General features: G+C 28.7%; 1 protein-coding gene and 1 long non-coding RNA gene across 6 annotated transcripts in view; both read left to right on the forward strand.

Annotated features, from left to right (window-relative positions):
• The window catches only part of LOC111626771 (interaptin-like), a 120,840-nt gene that overhangs the window by 57,377 nt on the left and 48,333 nt on the right, over window positions 1-15,130 (forward strand). For all 5 annotated transcript variants that reach the window (XM_023370263.1, XM_023370261.1, XM_023370264.1 and 2 more), the window contains exon 5: window positions 14,603-14,818. In XM_023370263.1, the coding sequence (XP_023226031.1) occupies window positions 14,603-14,818 (216 nt within the window). The remainder of the gene's footprint in view (window positions 1-14,602; window positions 14,819-15,130) is intronic.
• LOC111626773 lies at window positions 1,996-6,864 on the forward strand. The gene is made up of 4 exons (XR_002756927.1): window positions 1,996-2,387; window positions 6,357-6,431; window positions 6,662-6,733; window positions 6,808-6,864. It is a non-coding gene; the product is annotated as an uncharacterized LOC111626773 (long non-coding RNA).

The following is a 15,130-nucleotide window of genomic DNA, read 5'->3' on the forward strand; positions in this document are numbered from 1 at the left end:
AAATTACTCCAATTCTTGCTTCAAATCAATTTTATTGCTTAAATTTTTCTAAGAACATATTATGAAACAATAAGTCAACTTTATATTTATGAGTAGTGCAAAGTATCTTACTTCTGCAACCTAAGGAAGAATGCTATGCAGAGAAGTTTCTTTAACATAACAAAAGAAAAACCATTTCATGCAAATTTAATTAATCATATGCTTGAAATGCTGTTCTTAAACACCAATACACAACTGAGCATAGCAGGTGATTGAATAGTAAACATTTTGAATGGTATCTGTGATAACTTCTGTACATGCTGATACAGTTATATCCTGCACATTTGCAATGGTAGTTATAGGAGGTGAATAGACCCAATCCAAAAGAAAAAGTCCAATGGAGTTATGTCTGGCCACTCCACAGATCTTCCTTGACCAATCCAGTGATTCAGAAATGTACAATGCAACCAATTTCTAATCTCATTATGGTGATGGATGGGACTCTGCCATGCTGGAATGATATCTACAGATACTGAGCCAACAGTAAACTTTCTGTTAACTCAGAAACTATTTATTTCAAAATTGTATGCAAATATCAAAAACCACTCAATGAACCTTCATTTCAAAAAAAAATGTGCCAATTAGTCTGTGCTGGAAAATATAACATCACAATATCAAAAGCGCTCAGCAATTAATTAAAGAGAAATAAAACACCTTTTTTTGCCGAGAAATAAATATAATTGTAAGAAACAAACGTTTTCAGCCCAGTTAACTTGGAAGTAAGGCTCAAAGAACATAGATATGCCATAAGAAAAGCGTCTAATTCAACGATTTTATCCCAAATGGCGCAAGCTCAAGGCTCTGAGGTAAAATGGGACGAGGCAACAATCATCAAACCTCTGTCTTCCCCAACTTTAGCAATGACGGAGGAGAAGATTGAAATATACAGAAGTAGGATAGGCGAAGGCTGTTTAAATGCGAGGGATGCTGAGAGCCTGCCTTTGGCATGGAAGTACTTGGTTAAGAAATTTACTAGAAACTTGACCAGAGTTAGTACATTGAAGATTTATGTTACTTTTTGTTTTATTATTTGTTTTATTTTAATTTTTATATATTCTTCCATTATTTCTTTTGTAAAAAATTTTTGATTTAAAATTTTTATGTTCTGTTCATGGAACATTTACGTTCCATTTTTGTTTTCGACCTGAAGATGGCCTATTAATTGGGCTGAAAACATTTGTTTTTTACAATTATATTTATTTCTCGGCATAAAATTTTGTTTCTCTTTATAACATCACACATTAATTACACTATTTGAACTTGATAGATGCTTTTTCTTAGAATGGATTATCATTCATTTATAATGTAAGTTTTGGATGTTGACCACTCCATCTCTGGAAAATTGGTCCTCATCAGTTCATAATACAGATGATGTAAAGTTTGGATTGTCATCAGCTTGAATTAAAACCCAATTTCAAAAATCGGTTTATTTATCATAACCAATTAGTTGTATTGCTTGATGGCAATGAAAATGAAATGTGTAGAGTTTTTTTTCTTTTCAGATTCTGAACTATAAGTGGTTGGGAAATTTTTGAAATTTGTGAAAGAGATGAAAGAGATTGTGAAATGGCTCTTATGCTGGTTTGAGGGTTTGCATTAGCCACTACTAATATCATGAGTGTTATCTTCATCTATCTTTGAAGCTGGTCTGTTTGATATGTTTTTTTATGCAACATTACCAATTTCTACAAAACATTTTATTTTCAGTAATGTAGCAAGTGATGGATGGTGCTGATCTGGATACCTCTCTGCTTAGACTTGCAAAGCCAGATTGTTGAGAGGGAGGGAGACCTGAGAATTTTTCCCTGGGCTAAGAAATAACTTAGTGGTTCATAAAATTGATGAACACTTATGAACTGAAGACGACATTTATTCAATGTTGAAAGTACTTGTGTGAATGAAAATTGAGATACATTAATAGTACATACAGTATATATTTATCATAGTGGTTCTTACCCATATAAAATTAATGTTAACTTTATTAACAGAAAATCTTTAAGACTGATTATTATAGAAACGTTTTGACATTTCATTTGTTTAAAAAATAAAAAAAAGAATGGTTAAAGAGGTCTGCTTTATCTCTAGACCACAAAGAAGTCCTCAACAGCTGTGAAGCAGCTCATATACTTTGCTGATTATCATTGTAATAAAATAGTATGTCAACAAATTCATCCTTTGCAAAATCATGTTAGCATTAGATTATGTAAATTAGGCCTAGTGAGGAAATTTGCATTGTAACATGACATGTTTTTTTTTTTTCTTTTGTTAGGATTAAAAATACTTCTCTGAATAGCATTCTTGTTTAGGTTGCAGAAGTAAGATACTTTGTACTGCTTATAAATATAAAGGTGATATACTGTTTTATAATGTGTTCTTGGAATTGAATTGGAGTAATTTCGACATTTCCTACAACTTTACAATTGGAAAATTTGATGCCATAGCAAATGTTTGAATGCCCTTCAAAACAAGTTTCAATATCAATAAAAATGTCACCAATAGCTATGTCATAAACAATTTATTAATGACAAGTGTCACTTTTATAAACATTACTTTCACATTTTAAAAGTTAAAGGATGTTTCTACCTTTATGAATTATTGTGTATAATATTTAAATACTGAAATTTATCTACCCTAAAGAAGTTCAATAAGTAATTAGTTCTAACCCATTTCAGTTTGTTATTAAATGAAAAATGGAAAAAGAAATTCAGAAAAGAAGTATTTACATTTTTATGAAATGTTTTAGATATAAAATTCAACATAACTTGAAATTTTAGTTTTATTTAANAACATAAGATGTAAAACAAACTACTATGATTTTTTTCATGTATAAAATAACCCCCCTGTAACAAGGATTTTTTTTCTTAGTACAATAAAGCTTTGATTGAATAATTGTAAAAAGACACTTTATTCCAACAGTCAAATAAAATAATTCACACAACAGTGTTGTGGCATTACAATCACAGTTAAGACGTGCTTGCTAGTACTTTCGACAGATTACAGTCATCATCCTTAGGCAAAAAAGAATAGTGTATTTATGTATATATATACTGTATTTAATAATTTATTTTTACAGTTAGTCAATTAAATTAATTGATTTTCTTGCAACATTACTTTGTGATCTGTGTTAAGAGAAAATATTATTTGCAATACTTTTTATTCCGTTTGTTCTGCACATAGCATGTTAAGAAATGCATAATGTTTTAAAAAAACTGTGAATGAAACATCATTAATTCTATGATCACAGGGTCATTAAAATATTTATAAATTGAAAGGCGAGTAGGAACAGGAAGATTGAACCTTCTATAAGATTTGGAGAAAATATTATAAGTAAAAACAGAACATCTGTAGTTCAGATCAAAGAGACATTGAAGCCAATATAGAAAAATCTGTAATTCATGGCAATTAAAAACATATTTCAAGTATAGATTGTGTTACTAAATTTTATTTCACTGATTGTATTTTGTTTCGATTGCATAATTTGACCACCAAGAGGAGGAGAAAAGTTTAAACTTTAACGAAAACATGACACACAGTTTATTCATGAATCCTTATTTAATTGACCTGTAAAATTTTTTAAAAATAAAATTAATAATTTAAAGTGAAATATTTTAAATGAGATCTTTTCTTTTTATCTATTGAAATTTGACTTAAGTCAATATTAGATATTATGTTTTTAGAATAAGAATATTTATTTAAATATAAAAGTTTTATTAACTAAAATTCTCTGTAATTAGTTTCAATTTCTTTGGTCAAAATTCATTTTTGTATAACACTAAATTTCATTTAAATAATCATCATTAAGTTTTTTAACTAATACCTATAGGGTCTACTTTCTGTTTTCAGACTCAACTCTGAAGGCAAGTGATGGATATCGCCTGGAAACAGAAAAGTTTCAAGCTTATAATTGATATAAAATATTTAGATGTGTTTAAATTTAATTGTTGCTAAACAAAATTTGTTTATAAATACATGCATAAATAATTTAAGTTAAAGCTTTTTAGATTTTATTTTGACTGAGATTATTTCAAGTATTCAAAATTTATAATTTTCATTAAAGATTCTATTTGCAAATTTTATTTATTTAAATGAAAGTTTAAGCAATTTTAATCATCTTCAAATATATATATATACAAATATATAATTTAATACTTTGCACTCATTTATCTAAATTGATGTTTAAATTATTTATCAATGATCATATGGACTTTAAAAATTTATGTCTGTTTAAGTATTAATTAAAATTCTATAAAATTAAAAAATTAAAATGTATTATTTGAATGGAAACAAAATATTGAACTATTAGGAAATTATTTTCATACTTGTATACTGAGCTATCTAAAATAATTTTTACTAATCAATTTAAAACATTTGTATTGTATACAATTCAAAAATAATTTATTTAAAAAATATGCACAAAAAATAAGTAAAATACTAATGTTTAAAACTAATGCTTATCTTTGACTATGATAATATAATACCAAAAGATTGACATGGAACATTTAAGAAACTTAAAATGAATATATCAATCAAGCAATCATCATTATTTGTATTAGGTTATTACTGTTACAATAGGGTGTATAAATTAGTAAAAACATTTGGTTTTATCATATATTATCACATTATTTCTAACACAAATTATTTCATATATAACATCATTAACATTTATATATATTTTTGATATTATTAACACAGTTATCTAAATGTAAATATATAAAATTACTTGTCCTGACTGAGTCACTGATTCATCATCGCCCAGAGCAAACTGCTGAACCTAAAAAGGTGAAATTTGGTACACAGGGTACGTCACGAAAATGCACACTAAGAAGGATTTTTCGAAATTCCCCCGCAGAGTAGAGAGGGAGAGCATTAAGGCTTAACCAGAAAAACAGCTTCTACTGTACTATTTTTAGATGCAATTTTTTCTTTTTATCTGCATTGTAGTAGTAGGGTATGCCATGAGAATCACACTAATAGATTTTTTGAAATTCCTTTGCGGAGTGGAGAGGGAGAGCATTAATGCTTAACTGGAAGAACAACTTCTACTGTACTATTTTAGATGCGATTTTTTGTTTTCAACTAAGTTTAGTCTTCATTGAGTACTTAGGTATATTAAATTGATAACATTTCAGACATTGTTATAAATATTTTTGTATTTTGATTTTTTAACCAAATGTTCGAACCGTTTTAAATTTGAATTTGTTATTGCATATTGGTTCGATTATAGAATGATTGTAAATGTTCCAGAAAATTGATCAAATTTGATTCTCAGCAATTCTCATCATTCTCAGCGGTAGGTGTTATATAACAATTACTATGGTTGTTGAAATACTGAATATAAATAGGGTTTGCTTGCAAAACACCTGCGGGCGAAGTCGCGGGTAACAGCTAGTTTACCTATAATATTACATGGATACCCTGCAACAGGGATAATTTCCATATATGCAAATAAAGTTTGATTAATAATAATAATAATAATATACAGATACAATGAATTTTTGAAAATAGTTGTATAAATTATATATAATTGTAGTTTTTGCTGTATGAAAAAAAAAATACATAGTTTTTTTTGTTGGTGACTTTGTCTAATGCACGGAGGTTGTATCTATTTCAATTCCTAAGCCTCTTTACATAGACAAAACATGTGGATTTTGGAACATGTATCCCTACATCTACAGCAACAATGGTTAGATAATTCATAAATGGAATTATTGATTATTATTATCTCCTTATTTAATCTTAACTGAATGAAGAACTTTTTTATATTAAAAGATAGATTCAAGAGCATATAACCGTTAATATTTGGGTATTCTAAAATTATATTATATCATTCAGGATTTTTCTGGTTAAAATAAATATATCAGTAAATGTACAAATACAAAAATAGAGTTAAATATACAGACATCAAATTTAAGACAAAAATAAAATAGACAAGAATAAAGAGCAAAATTACATACCTTAATAAAAAATTTTTCTTCTTTCAATAACTTTTACCAATAGCAAATTTGAAGTCCTTTAAGAACTGTGAATACTAACCATAACTTCTTGGAAATTTAAAAGATATTTCTAAAAGCTATTAAAAGGAGAAAATTTGTCTATAAAAGTATATAATTTTGTTCTTTGTTTTATTTCTTTTATTTTATATTATATCATATACTGAAAGTTTTGGTGATTAACAAACTTTTAATGCTAATAATAATAAATTAATAAGGAACATTGGGACCCATCTTACATGTACAACATGAAAAATCATCAATGAGTAAAATTATTTTTAAAAATNTTGAGTAATAAAGTTCATATTAAAATATTTTAATTTGTAGTGAATGAGTAATCAGATGCATTCCTTATCCAGAAACATTCCTGCTGCTCCTCTAAGAGCAGTTCAAGATATTAAGGTGTGTTGATTTAAATTTAAGTTGTTAACATGTAATATTGCATGAAACAGTTTGCATGCTTTATTCATTTAAAATATGTTTTATAACATGTGTGTATTTTGATTTTATAAAATTATGCACTATGGTCTGAATGCATGATGATTATCAAATTTGAATTCATGCTTATATTATTCATTATACCTACATATAAATCAAATTTTGAAACTTTCTCCATCCTTCTCTTTTACAAGACTTCTCATACATTGTATCCAAAGAAAAATGTTTTACCAGAAATTAGTAATAAAAGACGACTTAAATTTATGGTAAGTAGTCTTATGTCAATATAAGTTTATTGACAATTTTGTAAAATTTTAAATAAACTCCTATCATTTTTCAGAATCCTAAATAAATCAGTTATTTATTATATCTGATTTAAATATTATTAAGAAAACCATGTTACAATAATAACTTGAGAAAGATAGATAAATATTAAATCAAATTTTTAAAAGGTATTTAAAAAATATAGTGAAGTCTTTAAAAGTTTAAAGTTGTTTATACCTAAGGTTATAGCATTTAAGTTAATATTAGTTTTTTAGTTATTAAAATATTCATTTTAACTCAGACTTTTTAATTTTTATATATATATTAATTTAGAATCAAATCAAAGCATAGAGTTTTTAGACATTTTAAATTATTTTTTAAATAAAATTTTTTTTTCCTATATAGTAATAACAATACCTTAATTCACTATTCCAGCACTGTTTTACTCTCCCAACAAATGTTTTCAGTTCTCTTCACAAGCCTGCCTAGGTTTGTTTTTAGTTTAAAGTTTAAAATTAGAATGCTATAATTCTGCACTCATTGTTCTTATAACTATTAAATTTAAATGATAGGACATGCAGACTTTTATCTAGTTTTGTATTCTCTAACTCTGAGAATTGTTCAGATTGTAAAAACATTAGTTATAATATTTTCCATAAATTATTACAAGTTGTGGCCACCTTGTTAAGTTGTCTTCTGAGTTTATTGTAAAATGATAGCCAAGTGACAGACAAGGATTCACAATCCTTATGATTTGTACAATTTCCTTTTAAAGTGGCTTTATACTCTCCAGCATTTCTAAAATTCTAAGGTGCTGCTCATTGTAGACTTGTTTTAATAATTTAGCTTCTTGCAGATTTGCAACCACTCCAGCCTCTATTGCATAACTGGCTAATACATTTACTGGCTTGTTGTGGTCTAGACTATATTTTTGTCCTTGAGTGGTGGGCCCTATGTAAGTTAAATATTGATAATAATAAAATTAAATTATAAATGTAAAAAAAAAATTTATCTCATATGGGATTCAAACCCACATATTAATGCTCTTCAACCAATGCCTTAACTAACACACCACACCATGAACACATGAATGGTGCTTCTGTACAGGTATGAATAGTTCTAGAAAAACTTTAATTGTGATTTTTCTCAGAATGCCTGAATAATGGGTCCTACAGCTTTAGTAGTGTTTAAGTATAAGTAAACACTGCACATCCACAAAATTTCATCAAAATTGATGATGACAACTGCCCAGGTTCCCCTTGTAAGATATGACTTTCCTTTATAGTTATATAGAAGATAAAGTAATAATTTATAGTTCAGATAAGAATAATAAAAATAAATAATTATTACTTTATATATATTAGGTTCTTACCCATATAAAATTAATGTTAACTTTATTAACAGAAAATCTTTAAGACTGATTATTATAGAAACGTTTTGACATTTCATTTGTTTAAAAAATAAAAAAAAGAATGGTTAAAGAGGTCTGCTTTATCTCTAGACCACAAAGAAGTCCTCAACAGCTGTGAAGCAGCTCATATACTTTGCTGATTATCATTGTAATAAAATAGTATGTCAACAAATTCATCCTTTGCAAAATCATGTTAGCATTAGATTATGTAAATTAGGCCTAGTGAGGAAATTTGCATTGTAACATGACATGTTTTTTTTTTTTCTTTTGTTAGGNTAATAGTTTAGTACTATTTTATCATTATACATTTAAATTAAATTAAATTAAAAAATAATTGCTTTTATATCAGTACAGCTGTCCCATGATAATCTGACAGGTATGGGACCAAAGGGTGTCAAATTACCAAAAGTATCTGGATTACCGAAAGTGATTACATATTTGGCATTGTTTTGCTAGCAGTAGCCTACAATATTCCCTATCCAACTGTTCAAACAGAATATCCAATTCTTACACGATGACACACAAAATGTGTGTCCTCGTGTAAGAATTGAGTCGGTAGATTCACTTCGTGACATGCTTCTGTGCAAGCAGACACGTAACAGGGACGGGTACCTTGACGGGAGGTGCGTTGGACTACTGAGCATGTCGGATTATAAAATGTCGGACTATCAAGGGACAGCTGTATTTATAAAAACTTTGTTATGATCATTTATAATTGAACACAGGTGCAAAACTTTGAAACATTGTTTATAAAATTATTTGAAATTTATAGTTCTCAGGTTGTATCATTATCAAATTTAAAGTATAATGATTTTAACTGTTTCCAAAATGCTCAAGTTAAAATAACTCATTAGACAAATTGATGTAATTACATGATATAGGAAATTAAATATTAGAAACTATTAGGATGATTAATCAAATTATTTAAAATTTGTAACTTTTCAGAATCCCAGAAATATTTTTAAGTTTTAAAAAGTGTTTGTTTATTTTGTTTGCTTCATTTTTGTTTTTACAAATATATGTATGGGTAACCATACATTCCTGTTGTCCAGGATAATCCTCAATGTCTCCTGTTTTAACTCAAAAATAGAATAAAATTTTAAATATAACCAATTTATAGCTCATTATAAAAATAATTTTTAAAAATAATCTAAGTTTAGCCACTTTTAAATCCATTTTCATTCACTGTTAAAAATTGTCCTGGTTTGGGCAATAAACAGTTTTGTCATAATACATATATTCTTACTAGCAGACCTGGTCACGCATTGCTGTGTCTCAAACTGTATCTATTATAAATGTATAATACTTCCCCTGCAGGAGGGAATTTCGAAAAATCCCTTCTTAGTGTACATTCTCTTGATATACCCAATTAAAACACAATCAAAAATGCAAAAAACCACATCTAAAATAGTATAATAGAAGCCAAGTTCTTCATGGTAAGCCTTAATCCTGTCCCTCTCCCCCACGGGGGGAATTTAAACATCTAAATTATATAAAAACACATGCAAATTCAAATGCAATGTTGTGTCAAAATCCTGTATGTTTAATGTCTCGAACTGAAGTTTCATTCTCAGAAATGTCTCGAAATATATGGCAATAGTCCACAAAAAAATAAAAATATATGGAATTGTAAATATGATTTAATTAATTTTTAAAGTTTTATAGGTAAATATTTCATAATTTTCCAGGCGAAAAATATTTGTTTAAGAAAAACTAAGACGTGCTAGTACGAAGTTAAAATTGTGTGTGGCGCCATCTGTTAGGAGATTTCATTAAAAAATAACTATTTTTATTATTAAATCGTGGGGGAGGGAATTTCAACATATATATCATATAAAAATACTCCCGTATTCGAATGGAATGCTGTGTGAAAATTTCAAAGCAATTGGTGAAGAACTTTTGGAGATTAGCTATTAGGTACTGTACAATGAACATTACATTTTTATTTATATAAATTTACTACAAAATTAATTTACTTTCAGTTTTGTTGATATTTATTCATATTTTTCAAAACATTTTAAAATAGCAAATAAGTTTTGATTGAGAATTGTTGTTTTATAATGAGAACAATTTTAATTTAGTTTTAAATTATTATTATTTATGAATACTTTTGCTAATGAAAGCTAAAACTTTGTAATTTGTAATTGTGTAAGAATAAATAAACTGATATGTTTAGCTTTCTTTTATTAAAAATAAAAATATTTTATCTCAAGGAATTGTGCAGTGGAATCAAAACATCACACAACCTGATCTTCAAATGTATATATTGTACACAAGATAGCCACCAGATATGTAGCAACACTTGTGGTTTATGACTCTTGTTATGTGTTGACATTAAGAAGCAATTTAGCCCATTCAGACTATCAATACAGTCTGAATGGGCCATAGTAGATAATTGTTGATATTGCAAGTGGTATGTTTTTTCCTAGATACAGTGTATATTCATTGTTGAACAGTATTTCACTACCTGCTCTTATGCAAGAGTAATTGAAGAATTTTCACAGAAATATCTAAATGTGGAACCTTTCAATAAATCTATAATTGTACGATTGATTGCTCATTTTCATGAAACTGGGAGTATTATGGATAGAAAATGTAGTGGACATCCATTGATATTGACTGGGAAAAAAATTGGTGAGGTTTTGGAATTAATGCTGCAATCTCTGTCAAAAAGTGTATGAAAAAACTTTCATCACAATATGATTTATCATATGAAAGTGCATGTGAAGTTGTGGAAAAGAGTATGAACATGTATCTGGGAAGAAGATAACCACTTTGAACATACAGTATGTTGTAACCATCATCTTTAACATTGAACATTGTCCAGAAAACATTGCAAATTTTAACATAGTAACATTCTGTGTAAGCATGTGATTTCTGTACTATTATATTCTACTGTACATATTGGGTTGTGCAATTTTTCAATTGCACTGTATAAATCTGTAAAATTGTACAAAGATGGCATTTTAATTAATTAATGATACTGAAAATGATTTATATTAAAATTTTTAAATTTTTTTTATATGAAAGAAGGCTTAGTTAGTATTTTACTATTCATGGATTCTTTGAATCTATTAATAATAAAAATCAGTTTTTCATTTTATTATCAGACAAGTTGTAATAAACAAAACTGTGCTAAAAAAAATAGCTGAAAGTTTCATTAATAAATCCTGAATGTAGGTTTTATAAAAACAAAATTATTCATTAAATATTAAGGAAAAATTAATACAGATGTAATTTACAAACTTTGAAAGAATACTCTGAAAGATCAGAGCATTTTAAACAATAACATATTTTGGAATATGTTATTGTTTAAAATGCTCTGATCTTTTTGAGTTCATTAAACACATAATCAATGTTGCTAGATGAAAAGAGTTAAAGTATTCTGTTAACTTTTAAAAATTCTAATAAATTTAATGAAAAATATGTGAAAAACTATTTTTCACATATAAATTTTTTAATATAAATTTTAATGTAAATGTAATTAGTTTAACTGAAAAATATGTGAAAAACTATTTTTCACATATTTTTCAGTTAAACGAATTACATTTACATTAAAATTTATATTAAAATCATAAAGTACAAAAATAAATTTCTTAATTTTAATATTTTAGATCCAGATGATCTGCCAAATTATTAGACTATGATAATAATTACATAGAAGTTAATTTGCATAGAGGTAGTGGTTAAGCCACCATCATGTGATAATTTTAATAATTATAATAAATTTATTTTAATTTAAAATTTCTGGAAGAAAAGAATTGGTCCTGACTGGGATTCAAACTCACAAATACTGTTTATTGTGCAGATGCTTTGTCAGTTACACTACCTGGACTTCCATTTAATCTTTACTCCCAGATCCATTAAATTAGATATAATCATACAGATCACTCATGGTGCTGACTGAGTATGACTTTAAGTACCCATCATCTTCCTCTATAGCCATGGTCACACCATGTGATTTCCAGCCGCGCAGGCGACTGCAACGGCTGTTCCCATTAACTAGTAAATCCCCTTCGAAAACTGGCGCGACTGCAACCACAACTAGAAACAAAAAGTTTGTTCTGTTTGCGATGATTGCAAATGCACATCCAATCAATAAACACCTTTGTGTCACGTCATACAGTGACAACATTGAAAATAGTTCATTATCATGGCGGATAGTTAGAGGATTAATACTTTTACAGAATCGAGATTGATCGAGCTTATTCAGGCTCATGAATACCTGTGGGATTTTAATTCTTCGGTTTATCAAAGATTTTATCTTTTCATGTATTCTTGTCAACTCTATCAAAATAATCGCCTTTTTTCTTATATTCATTCCAGAAAAGGAACTGCTTGCTATTTTAATAAGAAAAGTGGCTAAAATTCCATAAATAGTCTGAAGTAGAACGTAAAATGTCGGCAAACTCATGAAAGTAGTCAAAAACAAGCTACTGTAATTTTATTGGTTTATTATAGGGTCACGTGTTTCCAAGTTGCAACATCAATGAACAATGTGTGACCAAGAGAAGATGCGCGTGACTTGTGCTTGTTGCAGTTGCAGTCGTCTGCGCGGCTAGAAATTGCATAGTGTGACCAGGGCTTATGGCACTCACGCAGCTATTGTTTTACCGCAAGGTATAAATATGAAAACAATAAAAGTACTCAACAAACCCAATTTTTTATTACCAGTTAATGGATTGTTATAGATCAAAATAGCTTTAAGAAAAATTTAATTAGAACAAAATAAAAGATTTAGGTTGAAAGCAAAAAAGAAAAGTCTGGTGGATAAAGATTGAGTTACATGTGAATTCTGTCCAAAAAATTAGTATATTAGTATAATATTGATAATTATTTTTTTGGCTTTTAGTCTTAAGACAAATATTTAAAAGAAAATTTTCTACTTCATTTGTATCCATTTTTGATATTCCTTATTTAAAGTGTTTATTATTTCACGAGGGTCGTTCAATGAGTAATGCACATAATTTTATTTCTTGGCTGTCTTTCATTGGAATTGAACAAAACTTTGCATAACATATTTTTAACAATTATGTAATGGCACGAAGTTTCTGTTAATGTCGTTAGGTGGTGGTAGTGTAGTTTAGTTTTAAAATGGCAGCTGAACTTGAGACACATACAAAGCAGAGAGCTGTGATTAAATTTCTTTTTGCGGAGCACAAGACCATCTCAAACATTCACAGATGGTTACAACATGTCTATGGAGTTGAAGCAGTGGATAGGAGTACTGTCAGTCATTGGGTTAGCAGAGTGTCAATGACAGAACAGGGTAAAGCAAGACTGTCAGGTCTTCCATGCTCGGGATGGCCACATGTTGCTGTGACTCCGGAGACAGTTCAATGTGCCAATAGGCTTATTTGAGACAACAGGTGAGTAACAACCAAACAACTTGCTGCTCAACTAGGCATATCTGTGGGTAGTGCCAATACAATTATAACCACTGCTTAGATTATTCAAAGGTTTGTGCCAAGTGGGTCCCTAAACGCTTAACTGAAAACAATAAGGAGCAAAGAAGGACCCATTTGTGCAGAGTTGCTTGAACATCATGAAGCTGATGAAGATTTCTTATCCAAGATTGTCCACAGGAGATGAGACATGGATTCACCATTTTGAACCTGAGACCAAATGGCAATCCATGGAGTGGCTTCACAAAAATTCCTCTAGGAAGAAAAAGTTCAAATCAGGACTCTCAGCTGCCTGCAAGATTATGGCCACAGTGTTCTGGGATTATGAAGGTGTGATTCTGATTGACACATTGCCACCCAGTGAAACAATAAACTCAGACATTCACATCAACACTCTGAAGAAGTTGAAGAGATGATTTAGGCGTGTTCTTCCCCATAAAGATGTTAACCAAATTCTCCTTCAACATGATAACACGAGGCCACACGCTAGCCTGTGCATGTATCAAGAGATCACAAATCTTGGATGCATGCATCCAAGATTTGTGATCTCTTGATGCATGCACATGCCTCACCCACTCTACAGCTCGGATCTTGCACCTTCTGACTTCTATTTGTTTGGCTCCCTGAAGGATGTTATCTGAGGAAAGCAATATGACAATGATGAGTAAATCATAGGAGATGTCAGGAAGTGGCTGAGAGAGAGACCAGCTGAGTGGTATCGAACTGGCATATAGGCTCCGGCATCTAGGTGATGTAAGGCCATAGATTTAAATGAAGACTATGTGGATTAAGGGTACTTGTAGCCAATTAATTGGGGAATAATGTAGTATATTTGAATTTGTAAAAAAATTAAACTTTGAGTAAGAAAAAGACCTATGTGCATTACTTATTGAACATCCTAGTATAAAAACTCATGAATTAACAGAAAATTTGAAAAATTAGCATTAATAACTCTTGTACTGTTTTTTCAAGAATTTAATAAATTTAATTTATCACTTATTATAAAAAAATCATAATTATACATGCGTACAATATCTGAATTTATATTTTTTTAGATTTCTGCATTAACTGATGACAAAAATATGACTGATCAAAATATTAGTAAAAGATCTACACTTTTAACAGAAATGCAAGAAAATGAAGGAAATGAAAAACAAATTACTGCTTCATACTTAAAAGGCAAGAATGAAATTTTATCAGACAATTCAATAATAATGGAAAATGATCCCAATTTTATTATAAAATTACCAACAGATGACAGTTTAAAACAAGTAAGTGTAAAGAATGTTATATATTAAAGTATGTTAATCTATTATTTTATAAGTATTTTAACTAAATGTAGATTTTGAATATCTAGAACAGTGGTTCTCAACCTTTTTTTCATCACGGCACACTTTTAGTACTTTAAAAATTTGGCGGCACACTAACAATAAGATAAATTGTAAAAAATTTTACTTCATTAATTGAGGGATGTACTGTATCTATAATATATTTTGTAAAAAGAGCATACGATAAGAATTTTCAATGAAATATAAAAGGAAATTGCATTACAAAGTAAACAAAATGTTTTGTGTCGCGGAAAC

The sequence above is a fragment of the Centruroides sculpturatus genome, unplaced genomic scaffold (assembly GCF_000671375.1).
Source record: "Centruroides sculpturatus isolate CEXI.00-Female unplaced genomic scaffold, Cexi_2.0 scaffold542, whole genome shotgun sequence".
In the NCBI taxonomy this organism is placed as follows: domain Eukaryota; kingdom Metazoa; phylum Arthropoda; class Arachnida; order Scorpiones; family Buthidae; genus Centruroides; species Centruroides sculpturatus.